Below are 26,319 nucleotides of genomic sequence, written 5' to 3' on the forward strand. Positions count from 1 at the left end.
CCTGTGCCACACAAACCTGTGTCTCACACACACACCTATGACACAACCCCACACCTGTGCCTCACCTGCGCCTGTGCTTCTCACATCTGAACTCACACACCTGTGCCACACACACCTATGCCTCATACCTGTGCCTCATACACACACCTGTGACACAACCCCACACCTGTGCCTCACACACACCTGTGCCTCACACACACCTGAGCCTCACACACCTGTGACACCCATACGCAGGGAGTCAGCATCGCATCTCACAGAAGTCATGAGTGGTGGTGAACTGAGAGGTCGGTGGACCTGCCACATCCCCAGGCCTGTGGCAGCAGGCGGCTTCTCAGGGCGGTGGGGGGGTCGGGGGGTGGGGGGTAGGACACAGCCTTCCCCAGAGTTACCACCTGCCAAGTGAGCCTCAGAGACCCCCACACGCCACCCCTGTGGGAGGACGAGGCCCTCCTCGCCTGGCTAAGTCCTGGGCCAAGAGAAGAAAGGGAAGCCTCTTCGGCCTGGGGGCCGCCCAGGGGCCTGCCTGGAACACGTGCCCACAGGCCCAGAGACCTTCACAGCGACACCATCAGAGGCACAAGAGGACCTCAGGAAACTGGCCCTCCCCGGAGGCCCGGGTGCTCTGCCCACAGCCCGGGGAGAAGTGACTCACAGCTCAAGGCAACCAGCCATAGGCGGGGCCCGGGGTTCACAGCACCCACCCGCCACCCTTTACCCTGGAGAGGGACAGGCCATCTTGACAGTCAGTGTGTGTAAAACCAGAAGTCAACCTTACACTCAGACCGATAACAAGTGCACTGATGAGCTGCCGGCGGGTCTGTGGAGCAAAGGTGAGGCTGGAGGCTTCCTGGTGCCGCAGGCAGAGGACACGCCCTGGAGCCAGCAACGGCCATGGGCACACATGTGTCTGCCTTCAAAGCAGAAGACGCTGAGCAGGCCTTGCACTGATATATTTTTCTCTCCTAATAGCACGGCACGATTTAATTAACTCACCATTGCACCCACCTGAACATGATGGAGTTATCGACACCACCATCTGGCTCGTATAAAGCCGGTAATGTGGACAGTAAATCCTCTTCATCGCCCGCTACCAGCAGAGCCCACCCCTCCCAGCCACCTTTCCCCAGGCTGTCCGGCAGGGCCTCCAGGATACCCCAAGATGCCAGTGTGGTTCCCAGGGGAGCAAAGAGACCTCTGACCTGCTGCAGGTGGTGCTGTCACCATCTCAGAGGCAGGTGTCTGCTATGGGGCCCAGCCCCCTGGTGCCCCAGCTGGGGCCATCCAGGGCCGAATGGCCCCTTGTCCCATGCCAGCCACAATGGCCACAGGCCCCACTGTCCATTCAGCAGGCCTGGCTCTGCCCAGAGCTCTGCCCGTTCGCTATCTTCTCAATACCCAGGCTGCGCAGGGCGCTAGAGACTGTGATTATCATCTCCCCATTTACAGAGGAGGAAACAGAAATGCAGAAGTTCAAGGCCTAAGGTTATAGCATCCAGGGCAGAGCCAGGTTCGAGTGTGACGGATCCAGCCCAGCCTTCCCAGGTCTCCAGTGAGAAGGAGAGGGGCCTTTGTCTACTTGGCGGGTAAAGCCCATTTTCAAGTTCTGAATTTGCCCTTTGAAATCAGTGACACTTTATCTGTCTTGCTTTGAGGTTTGAGCAGAGTGTCAGCAGGGTGAGGGAAGGGCCTGACCACAGAAAGGAATCCTCATGTCACCAGCTCCCAAGGAGGGGCTTCTGCCTGCTGGGCTCTGGGCCACTCATGCCCACCTCCCTCCTCCAGGACCTCCATCCCAAGCTGCAGTCCAGAAGCCTTGCAGCAGGTTTGACAAGGGCTACTTCAGTAGAAGAGAGAAAATCGGGTTCCGTGCTTTCTCAGCAGCAAAAAAGAAGAAACACGAGCCTCTTATTCCTCCCCCGACCCCAGGCAAGGTCCTCAGGGTAGAGTGGGTCTGTCTGAACAACTTCCCCTCTCTCCGCCTGAGACCCTGCCCCCCAAGCCGAGGGCCAGTCCAGCTAAGATGAAGCATTCCTCAGAAACGCAGGTCTGCAGCAGGTAGTAAACTACTGTGAAGAAAATATAATACCTGCATCTCTTCCCAGCTTGACCTGATGGTTTAAGCTGCTTTCAGGTACCCATTGGGGGAAAGGGTAAGTAAAATCAGCCCAGCTGTTGGGGGGACAGAATACAAAAACTCACGTTTATAACATCCTCACCCAGCCTAGACCAGCCTGTAACTCAGCCTCCACCTCCCTACTGCTGTTGGCCCATTAATCACCCTTATCTGCTCCGGGTGGGAAGGGGCCACAGCACCACCCGCCATTCCCTACCCCCCGCCACCCCCCGCCAGAGGCCAAGTTCAGGTGCTGTGAGGTGGCCAGAGAGCAGAGTCCATCGGGGCCACTGAGGTGGAGGCTTTCAGGTTGTGGCCCCTCCCTCAGGCTAGATTTTCTGCCCTGCCCTGGGCACCAGAGTCATGCCTAAGGGCCTCTTCAGATAAGCCTCTACAGTGGTGAAAAAAAGAGGCCTCCAGGAGGGGCCAGGGGAGGGCCAAGAGCCAGACCTGGGGCTGGTCCCCAGCGGCTGAGGGTCCCCAAGGCCACCAGCCCGGAGCCGCCTTCGCGGGAAGGGGACCAGTGGGGGCGGGGCTTTCCGACTTTCTGCGTCTTGGCCCCATTACACCTCTCCACTCTGCAGCCTTTGATTCAGCAAAATCAAGGATGCAAACTTCTTAGGAGTACTTAGTTTCCATGGCAACCGAAGCTGACCTCAACATTATTGTTCTCAAGAGGGGACTGACTTTACTATATGTTCATTCACTGAATTAATGGACTCCCGGCCCTTTTATCAGCAGCCCCCCGACAAAGGAAAAGGAGGCCTGTCTCCGAAGGGCTTTCAGCCACTGTCCAGCCTTTGTCCGAGGCTTTGCTGGAACGAAGTGAGTCTATTCAACCCGAGATTATCAAAATCAACTCGGAGCTGTCTCCGTGGCAGCTAAACACACTTTGATTTCATAAAGACATAACTGATCCCACATGCAAATTATTAATTGTGAGCCCAGGCCACTTAGGGCTTGGGACTTCGCTGGAATTTTTTTCAGGAAGAACTTGCATAAATAGCGATTGAATTCTAGCACCTGGGTGGCTCCTAGGTGTTGCGGCCTGGGGTCGGGGGTGGGGGGTAAGGGTGGGGGGATTGGGGGGGGCCTGGTAAAGAGGAAAAGAAAGGATTTCTAAAAGTAACCTCGCTGGCACAGGCAAAGGCTAACAGGGACAGTCTAGCTTGCTCTGGTCCCAGTAAGACCGGCTGACCGGGACACATGCTCCCCAACCCCCTGTCCTGGAGACTCGGGGCTGACTGGTCTCCCCATCTCTTGTTCCAGTCACGATCCTTCCCTCCCCGCTTGCCTTCCTCGCCCTCTAGCCACCTGGAAAATACCTCAGTTTCCTCCAGGGGAAAAACAACGCAAAGGAAATAAACCACATAGAGGGTCACAGACCACAAAAACCTGGATAGTTGGTGTGCTGGACACAAACCCCCAAGGCACAGCCCGGTGGCAGCCTGGCTGAGACCTGGGATGTGCAGCCTTCTCAACTAATTGCTGCACAAGACACTTGGCAGCTGCCTGTCCATCTCCACTCCCACCTGCCTGGTCTTCTGGCTCCTGGTCATCTTTATTAGTCCCCAGGTTCCCCGGGGAGGGGCCCAGGAGACCTCGGGATGCCCATTACCGGAGGCTTTTCACCTGGGCCAGGTTGTAGAAAACACACACGTACAACAGCCCAGCGGGACAGGCCAAGGTCCTCACGTCCAAACAATCATTTCGGGAATTATCGCAATTATCAATCAATCACCCTATTGGAGAACGCCAGGCTGGGCTATCGGATGACTTTTATGACCTGTAGCATTTTGTGCGGAATAACAGGGAGAGATTTATGGACTCATCACAGTCCCACTCCAACAGCAGGCTTTATTAGCTCAATTTATTTTTGACTTTCCCTCCAAGCCTCGAGCTCCCCATCCCCGGCCCAGCTCGCTGGCTGAGGTGACTCCAAACTGCAGTACCTCTGGAGATGCACCTGTCCTGGTTCAGACCTCACCCCCATGGATGCGAATTCCTGATTCATTTATCTATTTTGGAGAGGCAGGGGGGCAGTGTGGGTAGAGAAGCGGGGGAGAAGAAAACACAAAAAGAAAAAGGTCATTTCCCTCTGCATTTTCTGCTTGTTGTACTGTATTAACACATCCTTCCTTTTCAAGACGGTCAAAGAAAACAAGATAAAGCGAGACAATGGGGCGGCCACTGGGGGCCTTGTGTTTCCCCCTTTCATATCACCAAAGAGATTGAATCAAAATTCTTTCAGCTGATACCATCTCCCCGGGTGGACTACACTCTTGTTAACGGATAAATTCAAGCCCTCCAGAAAGTCAAAGAATAAATTTAAGCCTTTTGCCAAATGTCTATCCTATTGGATTTTGATAAGACGGCCATTGAGTCTTAATAATGTCTTCCATCCATTTTCAGCGGGCCCTTAACACAGCTCTTTATTTGTCCCCAAAGCCTCTTCGCCCGGCCTTTTTATTCCAGGCTCTGGCAGGCTCTCCAGGGAGCCAGGCGCCCCCAGTGATGGATGGACAGCTCCTAGATTATCTCCCGCAGATGTTTGCTCTCCAGGAGCCCCGGGCTTTCCCTCTAAGTAAACAGAGACTAAATAGAGTTGGCTGCAGCCAGCGGTCCCAGAGGTCCCGGCCTGAGGCTAGAAAAGGCGATGCTGCTGGACCTGCAGCCAAAGTGACTTTTGGAGGGAAGTGCGTGAGCATCCGGAACGCACACCTGGGATGAGTGTGGGGCAGCCGAGCACCCGATGGAGCAGGAGCACTTGGGCGTGCTGCACACAGGAGGAGGGGATGCAGGGAACCAGTGGGAAGTGGAAGGAGGATGCAAGAATGTGAAGATAGGAGGCAGGGTGGAGGTGGGGGAGGAATGCAGAGGGATTGGTGGCACCACAGGGGACCACAAGAGGGACTGGGGGACAGAGGAACACAAGAGACCAGGACAGGTTGGGGATGGAGGCGACCTGAGGGAGGGGCGCAGGAGGGTTCTCAGGGCGGGGCCAAGCCTGGTGCCAGCTCCCAGGCTGTAGCCGCTATCTCTCCAATGTGAGCCCAGCTCTGCACCAGAGATCCTGGGTTCAAATCCCGCCTCCCCTGCGGATATAGGCACCACCAGCCTCCCTGGGCCTGGATTTTGTCCTCTGTAAACTCTGACAGGTAGAGTCCACAGCCTCTTCAGCATCCTGGTTCTTTAATACCAAGAACTGATAACCACCACTTCCTACAAAACATCACCCTTTCTGCATCTCTTGTGTCAAGCCACTGATTGAATTAATAGCCTTAGTTACATTTCACTGAGGGTTTCCCTGGTGGCTCAGACAGACAGTAAAGAATCTGCCTGCAACGCGGGAAACCTGGGTTTGATCCCTGAGTCAGGAAGATCCCCTGGTGAAGGGAATGGCTACCCACTCCAGTGTTCTTGCCTGGAGAATCCCATGGACAGAGAAGCCTGGCAGGCTACAGTATATGGGGTTCCATGATGCTGATAAAGAGCAGAAAGTGTGATTCAGTGAATCCTGAAGTTGGAATAAGTGATGCTCAAAGGTGTCAGCTGACCAACCCGAGGCTGCATAGCCTCAGCGCTTCCCTGGAGGACCTTAACGCCCCCAGATGTGTGTGTCTTTGGAGGAGGAGAGGCCCTGTTCAGCCAGACACCAAAATCCTAAACTATAAGACTGATAAATGGGGTCTATCTCCTATCACCAAGGAATACCTAAATTAATCCTTAGCGCACTGAGGCATGTACGGTCCTCTCATGTAACAAGCACGTGTGCGTCTCCAAAGCTGTAAGGGACACAGCTGTGACCTTCCATTTGGGAAGAAGGTCAAGAGAAGGCCACACTGACTGTCCTCCGGCCCCCGCTGCAGTACCCCAACTGCCTTTGCACCTGAGTCTCTCTCAGCACCTCTTCCCCTCCCTCCCTCTCTGGGAAGTAACCAAATGGCTCCAGATGCTAAGTTAAGGTTTCGATCATCGACCAACGTGACCGAGGGCACCCACCCCATCACACTTGATGCCCCAAATGCCTCGCACTAAGTTTAGTGTGAGGATGGGAGAGTCCGGGGATTCAGAGGAGCACTTCTCTGTGAGGGCAGGGGTATCCGGAGAGGTGGACAAAGCCTTAGGATGGAGCCTCAGGGGCTGGGGATGGGAGAGCGGCTCTCAGAGCAACCACGGCCTGGCCCCTTCGGCTCTGCTGCCCGGCACTGGCCCCTCCCAGCTGCTGTAGCTGCCATGGGCGTCTGGTCTGGTTCCGTGGGCACCCTTCCGACGGGCCTTACAAAGGTCTGCATATGAAGGGAGGCTGTGCCAAGCTGGGCAGTTGTGAGTGGGTCCCTGGCTGGAGGGTGCTTGTGCCCACTCCATGTGGAGCTCTCGGAAGGACGTCTGGGCCACAGTATCCAAGGCCTGCCCTCCACTGTTTGTAAAAAGGAGAGGCCACATTGGAGACAGCACCACCTCAGGGGATAGAGGATGCATCCCTTCCTCCTCATGACCTTAACCTTAGACCCCACCTTTTGACCTTCTGCCTTGAAGCTTGCCCCCAGGCCGGACAACTGCCTGACCCATCTCTCACCTCCCGCCCTGTGTGAGCTCCTTCTTAGCGGGGAAGATGAAAGTTCCATGTTCCTTTTAGTAGTTGAGAGAGGAGCTGACTATGGTTCCTCTGCGTGGGGGTAGAAGCACCTCAATTCTCTGAAACGCTGTGAAAGGCACAAGGAAGCTGCTCAAATTGCTCTGGCCACCTCCTCCTTTAAGAAAACAGAGTTCACTCCCAGGGTCGGGGTGGGGGGTGGAGGAGGAAGAGGGACACGGCCGGGATTCACTTTGGGGCCTGCGGATGCATTTCCAGGAAGAGAGGCTTCAGGGCCCGGGGCAGTGAACAGGGAGAGGACACTCTGTCCCAGCTCTGCTCAGACATTTGCCCCCTGGGCCAGACACAGACGCGCTTATGGAGACAAATGAGGCCGAAGGTCACCCCTGCAAGAGGTCACCCCTGCCAGAGGTCACTGCAGGGTCAGACCACATCCCCCATCACATGGTTTTTCTCTGAAATCAATGTCTCTGGGGTTGACCCTGGTGAAAAGGGAAGGCCTCAGCTCTTAGGGCTCAGTCCCCCAGGATGGCGGGTCCCCCAGTTGCCCCGACCCTAACCAGCCAGCCAGACACAGGAAGAAAGTCACAGAGATCGGCGGAACCAGCAAATTGCTTTCTTGTCACTTCCAGACCCAAAGAGGACTTTTCATGATGACAGGAATGTATGCTCAGGCAGTGTTTTTCGATCCTCCTGGGAGAGGGGACAGCACCTCATGAGCATAGCTCGGCGATTCTGAAACTAAGAAAACAGCCCCTGACAGCAGCTGGATAGCCTTGTGCTGACCCATCGCCCCAGATGCCCACGCTGTGCTTCCTGACGCGGTCTGGGTACCCTGAGAAGATGGACTCTCTCAGCTTAGTCTGTACAATGCTTTGAAGTCAAGATGCCAGGAGAGAAAAGGCTATTTTAATGCTACTGGAAAACCCAAAGACTGCATCAGCTACCACATGTATTTATATCTGTGTGTTTGTGTGTCTGTGTATTGTATGCATGTCTGTGTCTGTACAAGTGTGTGTCTATGTGTTTGTGTGTGTGTGCATGTGTCTTTCTGTGTGGATGTGTGTGTGTACATGTATATACTTATGCATGGATGGCCCAAATTCTCTAGATGTTGAACTCCAGCTGACAAATGGCTTCTGGGTTTTGGGGTGATTTCTGCACCCCTCCCCTCTGCTGTCTGCCTAGCATGCACATACAGGAATGTGCCTGCCTGTGGGTGCGTACTTCCCTCTGTGTGTGTGTGTTGTGGGGGGTGTTTTCCTGGGCCTGGCCCACTCTCTGGGCCTTTCAGATCTCGTGTTTGTCAACCGGCTGTTACCCATCACCGGGGGATAAAGCCCACATTGACACTTTTTCTGTCGCCTGACTTTGCTTACTCAACACGGTGCCTGAGCCATCTTCGGAGACTGAGTACAACGAAAGGCTTTGTTGAATCTGCAGCCAATTGTGCTTTTCTTCTCTATATTCTTTTCATGTGAGTATCCAGTGAAGATATTTAAATAAACACAATCTATATTTATTTCATTTCTACGCGACTGACTGGCCCAAAGCATTCCCACGTGTACGGGGCTCGCCTTGGTTCTGGGAACCAGGTTGGTTCTGTGAAGCGAGCTGCTACCTGCTGCACCATGAAAACCAGCATCCGTCTTGATCCCTGGGGAATCATGTGCTCGCCTGACCGCAGACGGCCTCGCACTCGGGAGCTCGGCCTCAACCAGAGCGCAGGCTTGACGGGACGCAGGCTCGACGGGACACAGGCTCGACGGGAGGGGAGAAGATGGCCTCGCACTCGGGAGCTCGGGCTCAACCAGAGCGCAGGCTCGACGGGGTGCAGGCTTGATGGGAGGGGAGATGGCGCGGAACCAGCTTGCCTACCTTTTGGATGCAGCCCTCCTGCGATGACACCTCCGCATCCGTCAGCATTTGCTGCAAAACAATTTGGAAAAGGGTTGTTAGTTTCCAACCGAGCCCAGTCCTCGAACTACAGTGGGCTATACACATGCAGGCAGAGCAAGCGAGCTCTGAAATAATAGGGGTAGGGAGGGTGGCTTCTCCATAATAAGAGAACAGGGGTCCGCCCAGATCACAGGGAGGAGCCACATTGTGGAGCTCAGCCACGCTGTGGAGCTCACTGGGTACAGACTGCACGTGTGGTTAGGGGCACTGTGGTGCTTGAAATGGGTAAGGGGCTCCTTCCTTGTTTCTTGGGGTGAGCCCCTACCCCAGGAGTGGGCAGTGGCAGCAGCAGGAAGTCTTCCCTCCTCCCACCACCATCCCGCCCATGGACATGGGCTTGGGGCGTCGAGGAAAGTGCCAGCCACCCTGGGTCGTTCTTCCACCCAACGGCTTCGACTTGGAGCTTTCCTTGGCTCAGCTCTGAAGAGCTGTAGCATTTTGCCTGGCTGGCATCTCCGCCTCAAAACCACCCAGTTCCACTCCAGAGGGTGATGTTTCAGTGACAAGTCCCAGAGCCCTTTCTAAGCTATGCAAACTGACAAATTAGCAGCATCAATGGGATTTTCCCTTTTGGATCACAAGTACTCTGCACAAACACGTATATAAATTTGTGATGTCGTTTCCATGAGAATAGAAACCAAGATGGAAACCAATATTTGGAGAATAAGAAGAGAAATGGGGTCAAACCCAGGGGTTTTGTTCCCCCTCCCCTTATAATGACACCATTGCTTCCTGAATGATAAGCTCGGAGCAGAGTGCCCGCCAGTGCCCATGCAGGTCAGGTCAGAGGACCAAGACGCTTCGTTCCAAATGCTGGCAGACCTGCCCAGACTCAGCTGTAATAACAATAAGTCATATTTTTAAATGTTGAGAATTCTAACCAATTGGGGATTTTATGTTTCTTTTAATAGATTCTGAAATTGTGGTTTGGAATGCAACTAGGAGTGAAAACAGAATGAGGCAGAAGAGGCAGACACGAACACACCGGGAAAGTCTCTCCAGAAGGGCCAGCGAGAGGTCAGGTACCTAGGTGCTCAGGCCCTACTGGACCCGGGTGGACAGGCCCCGGGGGAGACGAGCTAGCTTCAGCCCTGGGGGCTAAGCTCTGCCAGCAGACGGGCCAGTGAGGCAGTCCTCTTGTCTGTCTGCTTTTCACTCCCAAATTCAGAGCCAAGAAGGGTGGCTGGAGCCCAGGCAGCCCTAGGGCAGGAGGAGAGAGGCAGACCACCTGGGTCCCAGGAGAGCCTGTGTTGTCCAGGAAGAGGCCGTGCTCCCCAGGGAAGGAGATGGACCAGTCTCCTCCTCCAGGTTTCTCAGGCCTGCACCCCACCTGGAGACCCTTGTCAGCATCAGGCAGAACTGAAGGTCCCAGCATGGGCCCCGAGTCCTGCGGTTCATCCACTTGCCCCTTATGACAGGGTGGCTTGAATCAGACGAAGAAACACTGTGTGTTAATTTTTCTAAGCCTCACAGTCTCCAGGGCCCAGGACAAAACTGCAGAAGGGGCCACCCATCTGAGCGACTCCCCTTCCCGGGTCCTGTCCCCTTGTGAAGGACAAAGCAGGTCCCCACCCAAAGCCCGCCATGGAGGAGCCCGAGCCTGAAGACCTGGTGATGCCACTCCTCGTTGACTTGCTGCTGTGACCCCTCCCAGGAAAGGGGCCTTGGGGACCTCCTGCAGAGACACCCACCAAGCATGCTGACCACCAGGCCACTGTCCTGGGGACACTGAGGAGCTGTACTTCTCAGCCGGGCACTGCCACAGTCGCTATTGATTTGGGGGGCAGCTGGAAACTGGAGGCTGCTTTTGGGAGACAAGAGTGTTCAGAGCGGTTCCTGCCCATGGCTTGAAGGCCTGTGCTGGTGGCAAAACTCCAGGCTGGGGGGACAGAAGTGGGTGTTCCAATGGTACCATCCCTGAAGGTCAAGATGCCAGCAACATGTGGAGCAAGAGGGACCGGACAGAGGAGGCTCTCAGTGCAGGGCCAGGCCGGTGGGACCAGGCAGATGAGGGTTTCTCTACTGCTCCTTGGAGCCTGGCCCTGGGCTCCCCTTGGACAGGCCCAGCTTGGGGTGCTTCAGTGGCAGAATGGAGCCCCATCCAACCGTGAGATGCAGAGAGAGCTGGGGGCGTTAACCCCAAGCTGGCCGACACTCCCATACAGAGGAAGTCTTCCTCCTGCCAGGAGATCTGAGTGGGTCCCAGGACCATCCTGTCCCAGCAACTTCTCTCTGCCTCCCGCTCCCCCTGATGTGACGGCCACCTTGGCAGGTGTGACCACCATCACCCCTGCTCTTCACTGACTCGCTGACCTCGCGTGAAAGTCTGCCCCCCGCACCCCTTCTGGAGCCTCTGTCCCAGCCTTCTTGCTGCCAAGTCCGCTGCTTTGCTGAAAACCCTCTTTATTTTGCTTGCCGAGCCCTCGGCACAGGCACTGCTGGCCAGCCGGCTGTTGGCAGTGGTGGTCTCTGCTCTCAAGCCCGTCTCTGCACCAGCAGAAGTATTAGGTGTGTTTTGATTAAGCAGTTTAGCCAAAAAGTGAGGTTTGACCTGGAGCATTTGCTCCTCTCAAGGGTCTCGGTGCCAGGACTGAGCTAAGTGGGGTTGCTCAAAGCATCTTTTTTTGACTCTTAAAATAAATAGCCTCTGTTCTCCGAAAAGTCAGCCCAGAGGAGACACACATACACAGACATCCATATGCTCACAGCTCTGGAGTTCTGGCGTGTCCCCTGAGGGGGCTAGGCTTTCTGCTCGGTGTCACAAACGAATCCCAGAAGGTTTCTCTCCCTTCGAAATAGTCTGTTATTACAGGATCTGAAAACGTACAAACAGGAGGAAACCCAGATGGAGCTCTGAACACGTGGCTTCGAAAACCAGAGAGCAGCAGATGAAGTGCCCCCGCCTCTAGTCCGGCCTGTGGTCCAAGAGGTCATCAAGTGTTCTCACGTATTGACCTCTTCCTCTTGGCTTTGAAGCCCAGGCTTCTCTACCCTGTTCCTCTCTGTCCAATGCTAAAGCCACATTTCTGCCTACCCGAAGAGGAGTATTTGTGTCTAGAAGTGGCTAAAAGTTGATTACAAGGCCCCTGCCCTTGAAGGGGCCTCTGTGGGCTGGGCTAGGGCCGTCTGTGCAGGTCATTGCCCAAGGCTGGGAGGCGGGGCGGGGGCCCCAGGGGTTGATGGAAGGAGCCCCCTCCCATGCTGGCCTGGCCCTGAGCCTCACTCTGCCACCTTCTAGGAGACTCGGGGACACATTCCGGGCAGACAGGTCAAGACCGAAGCTGGTGACCACCAGCCCCAACCCGTGGTGAGCTGCTTTGGGCTTTAGACCAACTAAGCAGTGCCCTCAAATGGACCCAATGAACTGCTGATCAGAATCTATCAAACCGCCCGGTTTTCAGCTCATCTTAATCCCTGTAAAGAACACCCACAGCCTCATGTGTGCATCCTCCCTTCCTGGGAAGACGAGCTTTTTCAAGAACAATTCTCAGGCTGAGTTTTCTGACCAAGTCCAAGTCCAGGTCCTACCATGATGGCCACATTCCCTGGTGTAAATGCCGCAGTGGCCGGCGCTGGGCTGTAGCGGTGACCGGAGGACAGTGCAGGCAGTCCTTCTGGGAGCCTTGGGTGGGGGTTCTGGGGGTGCTGCTTCCCGGGCGCCTCCAAGGCGGCTCGCCCGTCCTGCTCATGGTAGCCCCATCTGGGCGCAAGCTGGGGTTATCCCGGCTTTAGAGATAGGAGACAGAATCTTGGGAGTTAGAGTGACAGGGCAAAGGTCAAAGAACTGCTGGGGTGCTGGCGGCCACGTCCAAGTCCAGCTTCCTGAATCCAGAGGAACGGGCTGGGAGGCTGCTGTGTGTTGGGTGGAAGGGAGCCACACGCTGACCCTTCCGACCAGAGTCACACCTGAACTCCAGCAGAAGCTCGCAGGAGCCCCCCCGCCACCCCCTCGGCGGTGTGGCCTGGGTGGTGTCCTGCTGGCTGCACCCCCAGGAACCGTCAGGGCAGTTAGTCACCGGCCAGCCCGCTCTGGCTCCCAGAGTAAAGGCTCCAACGGTGTTGACACAAACTCTTGAGCTCTCAACTGGGAGTGGGTCATATTTATTTATTTTTTGCATTAAAAAAAAAAAAGTAAAAAAAAAAAAAAAACTCCACTTGGCTGTGTTTGAGCTACAGAAATGATTTTTTTGAAAGGCGCCTTGGACACTGTTTTTCGCTTTTATGGCTAAACAGATACTTCTCAGTTCTTTCAAGTGAGATCCTACCCAATGAATGGAGACTCTCTCTTTACTCCTAAGAAAAATATTTACACAGTCAAGTACAGCACGAAAAAGGACCCAGGCTCCTTCAGAGGGCCCGGCCCGAAACGCATATAGGTCTCCTCGGCATGCTGTTTACATTCCCAGCCCTGCATCTCCGCCTTCCCCTCCCCTCCCAGGAGGCATTTCCCAAGCCTCCTGCTCAGGACCCTGAAGTCAGGGTACTGGGAGCCCCACCATCCCCGGGTCAGACAGGAGGAACCAGCCCAGCTTGAGTGATAGTCAAGTCCTACCTTGCCTGCTTTCTCTGTTGGCCAACAAAATACCCGGGCTCCGTGCAAGGGCTTCAGCTAGACTCACCCCAATTTCCCCAGAACCCCCACCCCCAGGCTGGCCAGGAGTGGGGGCCTCTGTCTCGACCTCTGTGGAGTGGCAGGGCCTCATTAGCACGAGTCTAAGGCGGACGGCTCTTCCTGGCCCACACGGCCCTGCATGGTCCCAGAGCTCTGGGCACGGTTTGCCGCTATCAGATGTGCCCAGAACACTCTGTCCGCTGGCAACCCCAACCCCCCCACCCCCCCACCCCCCGCCCCCCGCTGACCATGGGCACAAGCCCCTCTGCACATGCTGCCTGGCCAGCGGCTATCTGGTGTCCACACCTTCCCTTCTCCAGGATGGACGACTGAGTAAGTGAACGAATCTCTCCCCTCACACCAGGTTTATGGTCTAATCTGTCCTGGGCCCCTCACAGCCTCCTTTCAGAAGCAGCACTGGACGCCTTTTGTCTGCACTGCACCCTGGAAGGCACCTCAGAGACGTTCAAAGAAATCTTGAAACCATGTTGATTCCAGCATCAGCTACTCTGGGGATGAGGCAGTGGCTCAAGCCCACTCTGTCCTCCAACAACATCAGCATGAACACAGAGGCCCCCCGAAAAAGTGGAATTGGAGGGGAGCAGGGTGGGGGGCAGGGGCAGAAGAGCTGGCCCAGAGATGGGAAGCAGCCGCCAGGTGCAGAGAGGCCCGTGGGAGTCCTCAAGTCCCAGGTGGGGGTTCAGTTTGCCTCTGAGGGAGAATATGGATGTGGGTGCTGGCCGGCAGCTGGATGGGGGGCAGGGAGCAGGTAAGGAAGGAGGATCTGCACAAGGGGGAGGGAGGGCCACCTTGTGTAAGGCCTGGACTCTACGTGGTTTCAGTCCATGGGTCTTCCCTGCTCAGCTTGTGCTGATGTGTTGTGGTGGGCTCTGCGGCGGTGAGGGGGTGGGGTGGTGGTGGGCTGGGAGGGCACTGGACAGAGCTCAGGCACTGGGCGCCATTCCCCACAACCAGCTGGGGACCTGTAAGAGGCTGCCCAAAGGAACACCAGCAAAACAGCAGGGAACAGAGGACGGGAGGGCCGGGTGCCATGGGGGACTCACTGCTGTGGTTCAGTCACTAAGTCGTGTCTGACAGCAACCCCATGAACTGCAGCACACCAGGCTTCCGTTCTTTCACTATCTCCTAGAGTTTGCTCAAACTCACATTCTTTGAGTCGGTGATACCATCCAACCGTCTCATCCTCTGTCGCCCCTTCTCCATCTGCCTTCAATCTTTCCCACGATCAGGGTCTTTTCCAGTGAGTCGGCTCTTCGCATCAAATGACCAAAGTATTGGAGCCTCAGCTTCAGTCCTTCCAGTGAATATTCAGGGTTGATTTCCTTCAGGATTGACTGGTTGATCACCTTGCTGTCTAAGGCACTCTCAAGAGTCTTCTCCAGTTGGGCTCACACTAGGCGTTAAATTCAGAACGCCTGAGGAAGAGCTGTCACCACAGTCTTTACAGATGGGAAAGGTGCTCAGAGAGGTAGATTAACCTTCCCACATGTGCACAGCGGTGAGGGAGGGCAGAGGTGGGAGCTGTCGGCCTCTCAGGGATCGAGAGGATGGATCAGAGGCATGGACAGAGGGTGGGACCGGGCAGCTTCTTAAAGGAAGGACTGGAGGCAACCCAGGTGTGCACCTGCCTGGCCTCTGGTTCCTGGTCACCCAGGCACTGGACAGAGCAGGTCCCCCTGGCTTACAGAGAAATACGGGCAGTGCCCCCCACCCCGGTGCCCCAACCCCTGCCCACCCACAAGCCACCTTGTTAACAGCTCAGTGCCTGATCTGCCCTCACTGAAAGAGCTCCCCCAGCAGAGGGCAATTCCTTGATCCTTAACTTGGAAACACAGGCCCCTCTGAATCATCTGGGTAGGGGTCTTGCCTCTCACTCCCGCCAGCTCCTGGCCCAGGCAGCAACTTACCCAGGCCCTCCCTAGGCCTTTCCCCCAGGCTCCCAGGGCTGAGACACAAGGCCCTGATGCCATGGGGGAACAAGAGTCGAGTTGGGGGCAGGGCTTAGGCTGACCACCTTCCTTTGCGGTGGCGGTTGTCTGGGAGGATTACTTGCAAGGATTCCTGTTCCCCTGGTTTGCCCCCCAAAGCTATTCCTTTCAAGAGAGAAGAGGTGCAGGTTACCCCAGCTCAGGACACCCAACCTCTGGCAGAACCTTTCCAACCAAGGCTCTGAATTCTCCCCCAGGCCTGAAACGGGCTCTGCATACACTGGGCGGCTCAGGGTCTCAGAGCCCCAGTCCCTGGATGCTGTTCAGCCCTTTCTGTCACCACTCTCTGAACTGGGTGGGCTGGGTCCAGCCCTGACCAGGCCTAAGAGCCCCTGCCCTCTTGTGCTGGCCCCAGAGGGAGTTCTTTCCCAAAGGTGCTACCTGGGGGCTCCTGTCCAGCTGAGCTCTGGACACAGAGAGAACAGGCTGACAGCCCAGGCCATGAGGGAGCTAGGGTGGGGCACTGGCCAGGCAGGACTGGCAGGAGGAAGCTGCTGGGTCCACACTGTGTCAGGGTCCGAGCCTCTCCTGTGCCAGGCGGTGAGCCGAAGCCTGAGCCCAGGTCAGGGCTCCGCAGGCCCTTGTCCTGGGGAGATGCAGGTCCAGTGTCGCACCTGCCCTCAGGGGACAGCTTCCTCCTCCTGCTTCCGGAAGATTGATGTCCCTGGAGGAAGTGCACGTAAATCATAAGAGCAGGGTGACGTGTGGCATGTCCAGTCAATGACTCGTGACAAGCTGTAACTTTCAGTCTTAGAAAAGGAACCACTGGTGTGTCCAGGGGCCTCACGATAGCCAGCTCCGGGAACTGGACACGTGCCCCCAGAAACCAGGAGAAGGTTCCACAGAACTGTCTGTTCCTGGATCAGGGACCAGAGTTTCCTCCTGAGGGCCTGGGTTCAAGAGCCAGAAGAAGCATGTGAGCTTGGATGCCTGCGGAAGAGTCCTGAATTTTCTAGAATGTTCTTTCATGTTCCAAAAACCCAGGGTCCCCAGGTGGCCGACCCTTCTGCAGCCCCAGAGCACTGTTCATCCATCGCGGGTGTCAGGCCTGCGTAGGACTTGCCTCCTGTGGCTTCCTGGCTGTGCTCAATCCCGTTCACTTGAACGACACCAGGCTCCGCCCATTGCAAACTGGAGGTGGCTCTGCCTACTCGTGTCTGAAAATGCATCCTCCCAGGACCCCTGTGGGTCAGGTGTGACCTGCTCCTGGCCTTCCGATGGCCTCATACCCCAACTTCGCCTGGATACCTGAATGATAGCCCATCTGGAGAAGCTGCCTGGGGGACCCCGCAGCCTGGTGACTCTGCACCTCAGCGTCTCCCGAGGGGGAAATAAATCATAGGTCAATTATCGGTTCTACACATACATTTGTCTTTTATCCTCAACCCTTTTTAGTTATAGAAATAACCTGCGTATTGACAGAATCATATTAATGCACTACAGCCTGACCCTGCTCATCGATAACTTGTTTGTTAGATGATCTTTAATAATCATAAGTGAAGAAGAAAGGGTCAAGGATCCCGACAATGACTGCTTGACACACGCACGTTTGACATCCTGGGACCCACGGTTGGGGTGGGGGTGGAAATGGGCTGATGCTGAAATGTGACGATCCCACCGCCCTGAATCCCCTGGGATTCAGGCTTTTCTTGGGCACTGACTTCTCACCCCTCCCACTGGGGTTTGGGGTCACCTTTAATAACTCAAAGGTGAGCAGGTCAGAAGTGATCACCCCACATTTCAGCGCACATTTCAACTCCCACAGTCATGTCAGGCAGCACAAAGGCACAAAGAAGTGACAGACACGACGTGAAAAGGCAGCTCCCGGAGGCCCCTGTGCCTGTGGGGCCATGACCTCGGGGCAGAAGGCCTGTCCCCATCCAATTCTGGCCTCATCCAATCCTCACCCTTTAATTAGTCCAGGTCCTCACTCTGCAAATATTTGAGGATCCTCTCACTTTGAGGATGGCCACCTTCCAAGCTGAAGAAGCCAGAGGTACAGTGTTTCCATTACCGACAGTAATAAAGTAGCAATGACAGTAATAGGAGCCAAACTGTCAAGTGCAGAGGCACTATAATCTCCAGCAATGCCCATTTGCCCGCTGAGCTCAGAGAGGCTGATTTCTTCATCCAGCATCACACAGCTGGGATTCCAACCAGGCTGCACCGGAGCCCTTGGGAGGTTGTGTGGCCTCCACAGAACTGGCTCCATTTGGGGTGTGGGTGGGGGGCAGTGAGGAGGAGAGAAGGGAGGGTGAGAAAAGGAGCCGGGTTCTCTCTCCCACAAAGGGATGTTTCCAATCTGGGGGGAGGAGACAGCGCGGCAGAGCCCGAGAGCCGGGCTTCGGTCACAGCTGCCGCGCTAACTCGAGACCACCGTGCGTGGGGGCGGTGGGCGGGGGGAGCCGCCGAACAAGACCGCACACTTTCCTAATGGGACCCAATTACAGCAGCAGCTGTGTCGAGGAATTCCGTGCTGATCCGCTGTGAAAAATGGGCAGCCTCTGGAATCCTGCAGCATCCACGCAACTGCCATGCAGCCAGGAGCCCCCAGGGCCCAGGCTTGCTCTCTGTGGGGCAGAGTGAACCAGCAGAGCAAGGCCAGCCCACCCACCCCAACTTGGCCTCGGGTTCCCAAGCAACCTCCGGCCCCAGGGCCCCCTCCTGCATTTCCAGCTCAGGGTCAGGAGGGAATTCAGGAGGACTTCCCAGACTCAGCCAAGCCCATGGCTCAGGCCGCCTGTCCCTGTCCTGGGGACACCTCTCAGGGCTTCCTGACTGACATGGGGCATCAGCTGGACCCTCCTGCCTCAGGTGCCTGGCCTGGTGGGAGAGGCCTCAGAGCAACACGGAGATTCCCAGCTCAGAGATGACTCTTCTGCACTTGCTACCTACGGGTTCCCGCTCACCAGCCTCAACTTGCTCGTCTGAGAAATGGGGGCATGCGAATGTGTGCTGCACCAGACTGTTCCTCAGGAGCACAGTGATGCTCTGCTGAGGAAGTAAATTCCCATGTTGTGTGTGACCACCCAGGCTTAGACACTGAGACCCCCTCCTGGGGTGGGGGGAGGGGAGTAGCCACCAAGAAGGGGGCTCAGAGACCACAGCATGGAGCAGAGGGCCTCCTGGGCTGCCCTGGCCTCTGGCAGGGTTGGCGGGGTAAATCTAGCCTGTGGCCTGTCCCCATGTCCTGTGAGCTATGAGGCCCGTTACATGATAAAGGGTGGTGAAAATACAGAACATAAGACGGGATGGCTCGTGGAACAAAAAGCCCGCCTGTTACTGTCTGGTCCTCAGCAGAAGCAGCACACGGGCCCCCAGCCCAGCGAAGACACAGTGGCTGGAAGACGCAGGTGGGAGGTCTCATGTCCTCGGAGATGTGGGCACAGTGCTTTCCGAAAGCTGTGTGAGCTTGCAGGAGGTTCCCCTGTCCCCAGGCAGCTCTGCTCAGTGACCAAGACACGGGACAGCTAGAGAGCTGGGTTCCCAGAACACCTGATCCTGCAAACAGCTGCCACGGCCGCCCGGCCTGCCCGGCCCCCGCCCAGCGCGCATTCTCAGCTGCAGCCTCCCGCCGGGAAGAGACGGTGTGAAATTGGAAGCAGTTTGAAACCACCCCGTTCCTTGTCTTTCTTTCTTTTTTCCTGTTTTCCAACAAGATGTGCTCAGAGTTGTCACAAGGGAAATCTCCAAACCCCCGCTGGGATTTCTACCTCAAGCCCGTCAGCATCCTGGGACGTTTACCTCCCCTGAGATGGGGAGACCCTTCCTGGGGTCGGGCCTGGCGGCCACCAGGGCCTGCTTCATTGAGGTTCCCAATGGGAAGTGTGGGGGCCTCGGGAAGTGTGGGTAGGGGGGTGTGTCTTCATGACACCAGGGAACCTGGATGGTGCTCCAATCGCATCCTTGCCGCCACTGCTTTTTGGAGAGCCACCTGGATGGTCAGGGATGGACCCAGGCTGTCACACAGGCAGTTCTGGCTCCCAAGACCTCAGGAGGGGAGGTCGGTGCCCAAAACTGTCCTCTGTCAACTCCACTTTACGACGACACTGCAGGGTCCCGGGGACGTGCCCGTCCCACCTCGGGCCACAGTAACACGCCCAGAAGCACGGAGAACGTGATCACCAGTGACACACAGGCACTCGAAGCACCTGCTGAGCATCCTGACTTCTTCGTGGACTGTGACTTTACTCTGCGTGGACTGTGACTTTACTCTGCGTGGACTGTGTCTCCTCTTCCTAATGAGTCACTGGTGCACAGGAGGTCGCATCCATGCAGGGAGCACAAGTCACCCCCGCATCCCCCCTCCACCCCAGAGGTCTGGATCCCACTGCTCTCCTGGGGGCCTGAGTCCAGCAGCCAAAACCTCAGGACACGTGCACACCTGCTGCCTTCCTTCCTGTTTGCACTCCTGAGAGCAAAGCAAGGGCCTCTTCAACTCTTCTCTGGTTTTCCTGCAATGGCCAGAGGTAAGCCTGGGCATCTGGAACCCCGTCCGTGGACCTGGAGGGACAGCGCCCATCAGTCATGGGATCTGCGGCAAGAGTGGGCACAGGCTTAAGCCACGTGATGGGGTCATGCTGATGCTTACCGCTGTGCCTGTCACTTTAACATGACAAGGTCACCCTCTGCCTGCGGGATGGTCTCAGAGAACTGACCCCCATTAGTGCAGGGGGCAGAGTGGGCACAGGGGCATGTGTGTCCCCAGGGCACTGTGGGGGTGTGTGTTCGGGAGGGCACTCAGGGGCCCTGCAGGCCACGTACCTCTCCAGTCCTGCCCCACAGCTCTGAGCTGGTCTGCGGGCCATCAGCGTGGCCGGGGATGGTCCACCCAGCCCATGCCTGGGAGAACATGGCCTCAGGGAAACATTGACCGCGTCCTCAGAAATTTTCTTGGTAGGATTTTTAAAGCTCTATTCTTGGAGTTGGGAGATTTTGTTCGGCAGCATAATTTATTTGCTTTTTCCAAAGACTGAGAAGAGAACTGAGGTCAGCCAGGATGTGAACCACACAAGGTCTGAGCAAGTGCTGCCTGTGCTGGGGGCAGGGGCGGTGCCCAGCATGCCCCATACCTGGGTTGGGAAACAGAGACAGGGAGAGATGGAGGAGACAGAGGCAGAGAAGCAAAGATACAGACCGAGATGGGAAAGAGACAGACACAGGGACACAGAGACAGAGGGAGAAAGGAACAGAGAGAGACAGAAGGAGACAGCGATGGAGGAGACAGAGACGGGGCCGGGGGAGTAGGGAGACAGAGACAGTGCAAGCAGCCCCCTGAAAATCCAGCCGGCAGGGGCCCTGGGGAGCCAGGGTCCCCAGGGGCGGTGGGGCACAGAGACAGAGACCCAGGTCCGATCAGCAGAGCTCAGCAGGCCTGCACTTGGGGGTGGGGGGCTCCTGGGCCAGGACAGCCTGAGCTCCTCAAGGTGGAACTTCAAGCATGGACGCCCAAGTGGCTTCAGCTTGGCCTGTGGTTCAAGCTGGGCCAGCTCTACTCAGAAAAAACAAGTCCATACAAACAAGTCCCACTTCTCAGCACTTGGGGTGAGGAGCGAGATGGGCCCCTGTGCCAGTGGCCCCTTTGCCCACCCTGGATAGCATGGCCCCTCCCCGAGTCCTTGCTCAGGACCCAGGAGGTGGGTGAGCCCTTTGTCCCCGCAGCCTCACTTTTGTGCTTGGTTTGGTTTAACGGTCCTGATTACAGTGCATTCATGTTCTTACAGATAGATTCCGCTCGGTGCAGGCTGCCAGCTTAGCAGAGCCGCCCAGCAGATGGAAGCAGAACTTTGGGCCACTTTCTTCCCCTGGATCCGCACCTGGGGCATTTCATTTACTGGAGTAAACATATCTGCGCACGCTCCATTGTTCAAGTTTCCTCCCTGGAAACCTGGGGCTTCTCCAGGCTTCTGCTCCCAGGAGGCCCCCTTGGACTTGGACAGAGCCCCCTGCCTTGGGATGCTTTGGAAGAGGGGGTCCCTGTGGATGAAGTTGGTGATGCCAGCTCACGGGGCAGCTCGCGGCAGGTGATTTGTTCTGGTCTGGTTTTCCTCTAACAGAAAAAGATTTGCTTGGATGAATCGATAAAACCTTGGATATAGCAAGGAGGCCACATCTTGAAACAGAGGACCAGATGAGTGTAAACCTGACCCACGGGGTGCCTGTAGGTGTGGGAGCCAGGACAGAATGCCAGCTCCAAAGCCGACCGCAGACCAGCACCTGCCCTCAGTCAGCCCTGGTTTCAGGAGTCTGTGGAGGAAGCTCTTCATGGCCAGAAACAAGGGAACCTGGTTTTTGCATCTCACCCATCCAGTCCAGAGTGGGGCTCGGAGTCCCAGGTCCTGAGGCCCGATTTGGGGGTCCACAAAGCCTGATTTCCTTTTGGCTTTGGCCCTGAGCGGGCACGGTAGACCCTCTACTGTCAGGCCCCGGCACTCGGGGCTGTCACAGTCTGCTCTCCGTGCACCTCCACTCAGCAGCTCCTGCCTGAGACACTACAGTCCTTTTACTCGATTTTCCAGCTGAGTTGACTGAGGCCTGTGAAGGTCAAAGAGCTTGCCCAGGGTCACCGAGTAACACGGCTCAGCCTCTGGCCTGGGGATGAGGACGCAGGCCTCTGGTTCCTTTTCCTAATCGTTTAACCAAAGGCTCTTTCATAAATAATAGAAATAACAGGGCTTCGGTTTTCCTTAGAGGATGAACGCCCCAAACCGCCACCGGGGTTGTGGTCAGCAGGCACTGCCAAGCCCTCACGGCGTGGAAGGGGCGCGAGCTGCAGGCAGGAAGGGGTGCGAGCTGCAGGCGGACAGGGGCTCCCGGCCCTGCTGGCTCCTGTGACGGCATTAATTTGTACCAGCCGTCCAAAGGCCTGGAAAGAGAGTCCGACGGTCGGTACATGCGACAAGGGCTGATTAACCATCACTGACAGTTATTAGCCTATTATTAAACGTATGAATTGCCTCTTTCATACCACATGCCTATCTTTAAAGTGCTTTATTAACTAACATTAACCAATCCAATTAGCAAAAGACACTGTATTTGTGTAATTAGTAATTTGAGGCTTTGTTCTGTCTTGGTCATAAAGAGAAAAGGCACTGGGCGCTGATTAGTTTACACTGTACAATTAGAGAAGAGGTCGGAACTCAGCTGGGAACATTCTCGATCCCTGGGGTCCCGTCAAGGTACCCGGCCCCCGAAGACCCCCGGGGGCTTATGTTTGCGGCGTTTAAGCATCTCCAATTGCTTCCTCTCGCCTCCAAGCTCCTCCCTGCAGTTGGCATTGCCTTCCACATCAGGAAGGGGAAATATTTATTTTTATTATAAACCTAGAGGCCAAGCAGTGAGGAACCTTGTTATTAAACACTCCAAGCCCAGTTTTGCAGAAAAGCTCAAAATCCAACTTTGAGTATTGATTGCAAGTTTTTTTTTCTTTTTCTAATCGAACGCCAAGAGGAACACTGTGAGGAGTACCGTGTCAGGGCCGGCCTTGGCGGGCAGCTCCTCTGTTTACGTCTCTGAGTGAACAGCCCGGTCTCAGAGTCTCGGAGACAGCCACGAAGGGGCCAGATGTTCTAGATAAGAGCTGCAGGCCTCAGGCTGAGTGTGTGCACGGCACCCAGGACTCGAGAACTGGCTCACATTCTATCTGAGCAATTGGGCTTGGGGGTTCACCAAGAGGGCCACATGTTGGAAGCAGCCATGGTGTGCGTCTGTGCTCCCCTTTGGGAGCCCCAAACTTCAGTAGTTTGTAAAACTGCGGAGCAAGCTCTGGGACTATGGGTAACTGCCCCACGAGCTCTTCCTTGATTTGTGTTTATTCATGAGGAGACCAGAAAACTCATCACCAGGGATTCTCTGGAGCATCTCCCTGCCGACTACCCTCCGGCTTGGATGGGAAGGAAGATGGCCTCTGCCTTTCCTCCTGGCCCCTGAATCACCTAAGCAGGGAAGCTGGTGTTTCATCAAAGCACCCTGGAACCAGCCTACCTGCCCAGCACCACCCACACCCCCTGGGCCAAGTTGTCCCAAGTGAAGCCACAGCAGTGACCCAGACTGGCTGTCCCCGCAAACCCAGGAGCACAGATAAAGGCAGACCACCCATACCAAACCCCACTGGCCCACAGAGGTGACGGCCCCCCTGCAGTGCCCAGTCGTGCCTGTGGCCCACTGGCTGTGTCCGCCCAGCTCACACATCTGGCTGCTCCAGGAGCTCTGTCCCCGGATCTGACACTTCCAGGGGTGGAGCTGGGGTTCTCACTTGCAGCCCAGATGTTCAGACAATGAGCAGACCTCTCTGACTTCATCCCAGGCCCACTGTAGATAGATGGAGCCTTTTCTCAATGCCATCAAGTTAGTTTCTCAGGCTTTTTATTTCCCCATTCCATCTCAAAATAAAGTTTGAATGCTTTAAGTCTCAAAGGCTTATCTCTTTTCTGGTTGTCCTTGCTGTTATTCTCTGCTGCCTGTCCTCACGCACTTGCCCACACACATGCATGGACGCACACACACACACACACACACACACACACACGGACCACCTGCCCATCATAGGCAGGTGGGCACGAGTCCACTGGGTGCTCACATGAAGGCAGGGCAGACGAGGAGACCTGGGTGCAAACACTGCAGAAACCTCTTCAAAATATTTGGGTTTGTCAAAATCCCAAACCGCCGTTGCCAGGCACTTTTCCCGCTAGTGTTTGAGCCCTCGGGTATTTTAAAGGAAATGAAATCCGTGTGTTTCTGATTTATTTATACTTAACTCATCAAAATGCTGTTTTAAAGAACTATTTTGTGTCCAAAATGCCCTTTATGCCTTTTTTCCCTTCCAAACTGAAAGCCACATTTTGCCAAGTGTATATGACCTTAAACGCTAACGTGTTCAAGGCTCTTTCAAAAATCAAGCTCGTGAAGTCCAAACAGACCTGAACCGGAACCAGCACCCCTCTCCTTCCCCCAGAAATCCAGCACCAGATGGGCAGGCCATGCCCTCTGCCCCCCGCTTTTAGCTCTACAGTTCTGCCGCAAGAGGGGGTCCAACTGCCCCTCTCCACCGGAGTGCCCTAATGCTGTGTCCAGTAGGAAATGAGCACATTCCCCAGAGACAAGAACCCCCAGGTCCAGGGTTTGAGAGGCCTGCCTGGAGCTCTCACTGGACCAGCTCAAGGTCACCTTGAATGCAGCCCCCAGTTGCCTGGAGGATAAGCGGGCAAGTGCTCCTCCCAGGACAGGCAGCGGCTCCCTGGTCCTGAGCATCCCAGAACACCTTGGACCCTACGTGTCACCCACCTCCTCTGCCTCCCCGTCCCCCTCAGGACTGCCCGGTGCTGGCAGCCAGATGAGTGCACAACTCTGATGCCAGTTAGTACACTTCGGCCCAGGACAATGTTTTCTCTCCACTAAGAGAAGCAGCAGCCGGCTGTGGCCACCCCGAGTGCCTGCCTGGGAGGAGGGGATCACGTCCCACTCACCGGCTGGGTCACTGGGAGGCGGACACACTCCAGGCAGATAAACGAACACAGTGCTGGCAACACAGTCGCCTGACCTATAACATGGGGCTCCAGTGCCTCGCTTTGGGGTGTGTGTGATATTTATTTATTTATGGCTGATTTCATGTGATGGAGTTCAATTATGAATTTGATTGCTTTTTTTGGTGCACGATATAAAATCCTTTATCCTTGCGGCATTTAATTGTGTTCCCTGGCAGATTTGGTATTCATCACGGCCCTGCTGTCCCCAGCCCCAAAGATAAACCATCCAAAGGGCAATAAATGTCCACTCTGATTATTGATGCTTTCAGGGAAATTGATTATCTATTTGAGGGGCAGACCGGGCTGATGGATTACTGCCTCCTTCCCTCACATGAGAGCTTCCCGGAAAGACAAATCTCTTGATCAGTGCAATGGATTTTCTATTATATTTAGAATTTTCCAAAGTACACCTTTTTTATCTTAATACTTAGAAAAGGAGGTACAGCTTCTGATGGAGAAGGAATTCTCCATCCACTCGCGGCGTTTAGAGTTGAGGAAAGCGACGAGATAAAACCCAGAACACGGCACAGGGGGCACGGTGGTTCCTTATTCTGGCTGCACATCTTCCATCCCACAGCTGAGCGCCGGGGCTGCATGACATTCACATCAAGTCCGTGATTTACCGAGAAATGCGTTCCCAGGCTATGACGTTAGTGTGTGGTCCAAATGTTCAAATTCGTGGAGTCTTTCCCCGCACCCCACGAGAAGAAAAGCAAGTTTGGGGTAAGTTTAAGTGAATCCAAAGAAAAAAAATCCAAGCAGTTTTACTCTAGATTCAACACCACACACTGTGATGGCCAGAATGACTTTCCCCCTTGAGTCACAATTTTTTAAAACGTGTGGAGGAGGAGAAGTGGCAATCACACACCTGGGTGGGGAGGTGCCGCCCCTCTGGGCTGGGGAGGAACTGAGTCCAGAGATGAACTTCGACTCATCAGTGTCACTTCTATTAGTCAAAAGATAACAGGTGTTGTAAATGCGAGAAACGTTTGCCTCTGAGAAAATCAATAGTGACTCCATAATCAACACTGCGATTAGCCGTGCCCTGGTTACGATTAGCCCTGGCTGCATTCACGCGATAATTCCCTAACGGTAGAAAGAGGCCTTCATTTTGGCACTGACTGAAGCTGGAGGTAGGGGTCATGTGGGCCTCATCTGGGCCCTCGGTGGATGTGGCACACCTGTGGACAGGTGGTCCCATGGCAGATGCCCAGCCCAGGCTCACTTCTGGGAACCCTGGGGCTGCGGCACACGTGGCTGATCTGAAGGCCCCTCGGGCCTCTTTGGCCACCCTGAGAGCAGCCAGCCCCAGGTTTCCATGACAGAATGGGCCAGCCGCACACTTTCTCTGGTCCCCCTTCGATGCAAAATGCCCAAACTACAGGTGTGGAAACCATCAGGCGGATGAGGTTGAAGGCATAGAACCTGCTGTGGCCACAGCGCTCTGGTTCTTGCTCCTGATCCCAGCCCCATGCTGGAAACACCCAAAATCTTTGCAAAACGCT

The 26,319-nt window shown here is 55.5% G+C and overlaps 1 protein-coding gene across 3 annotated transcripts in view; it reads right to left on the reverse strand.

Moving 5' to 3' along the window:
* The window catches only part of PRDM16 (PR/SET domain 16), a 411,934-nt gene that overhangs the window by 243,108 nt on the left and 142,507 nt on the right, over positions 1 to 26,319 (reverse strand). For all 3 annotated transcript variants that reach the window (XM_024976786.2, XM_024976785.2, XM_024976787.2), the window contains exon 3: positions 8,589 to 8,639. In XM_024976786.2, coding sequence (XP_024832554.1) covers positions 8,589 to 8,639 — 51 coding nt within the window. The remainder of the gene's footprint in view (positions 1 to 8,588; positions 8,640 to 26,319) is intronic.

This window comes from Bos taurus, chromosome 16, assembly GCF_002263795.3.
Source record: "Bos taurus isolate L1 Dominette 01449 registration number 42190680 breed Hereford chromosome 16, ARS-UCD2.0, whole genome shotgun sequence".
Lineage (NCBI taxonomy): Eukaryota > Metazoa > Chordata > Mammalia > Artiodactyla > Bovidae > Bos > Bos taurus.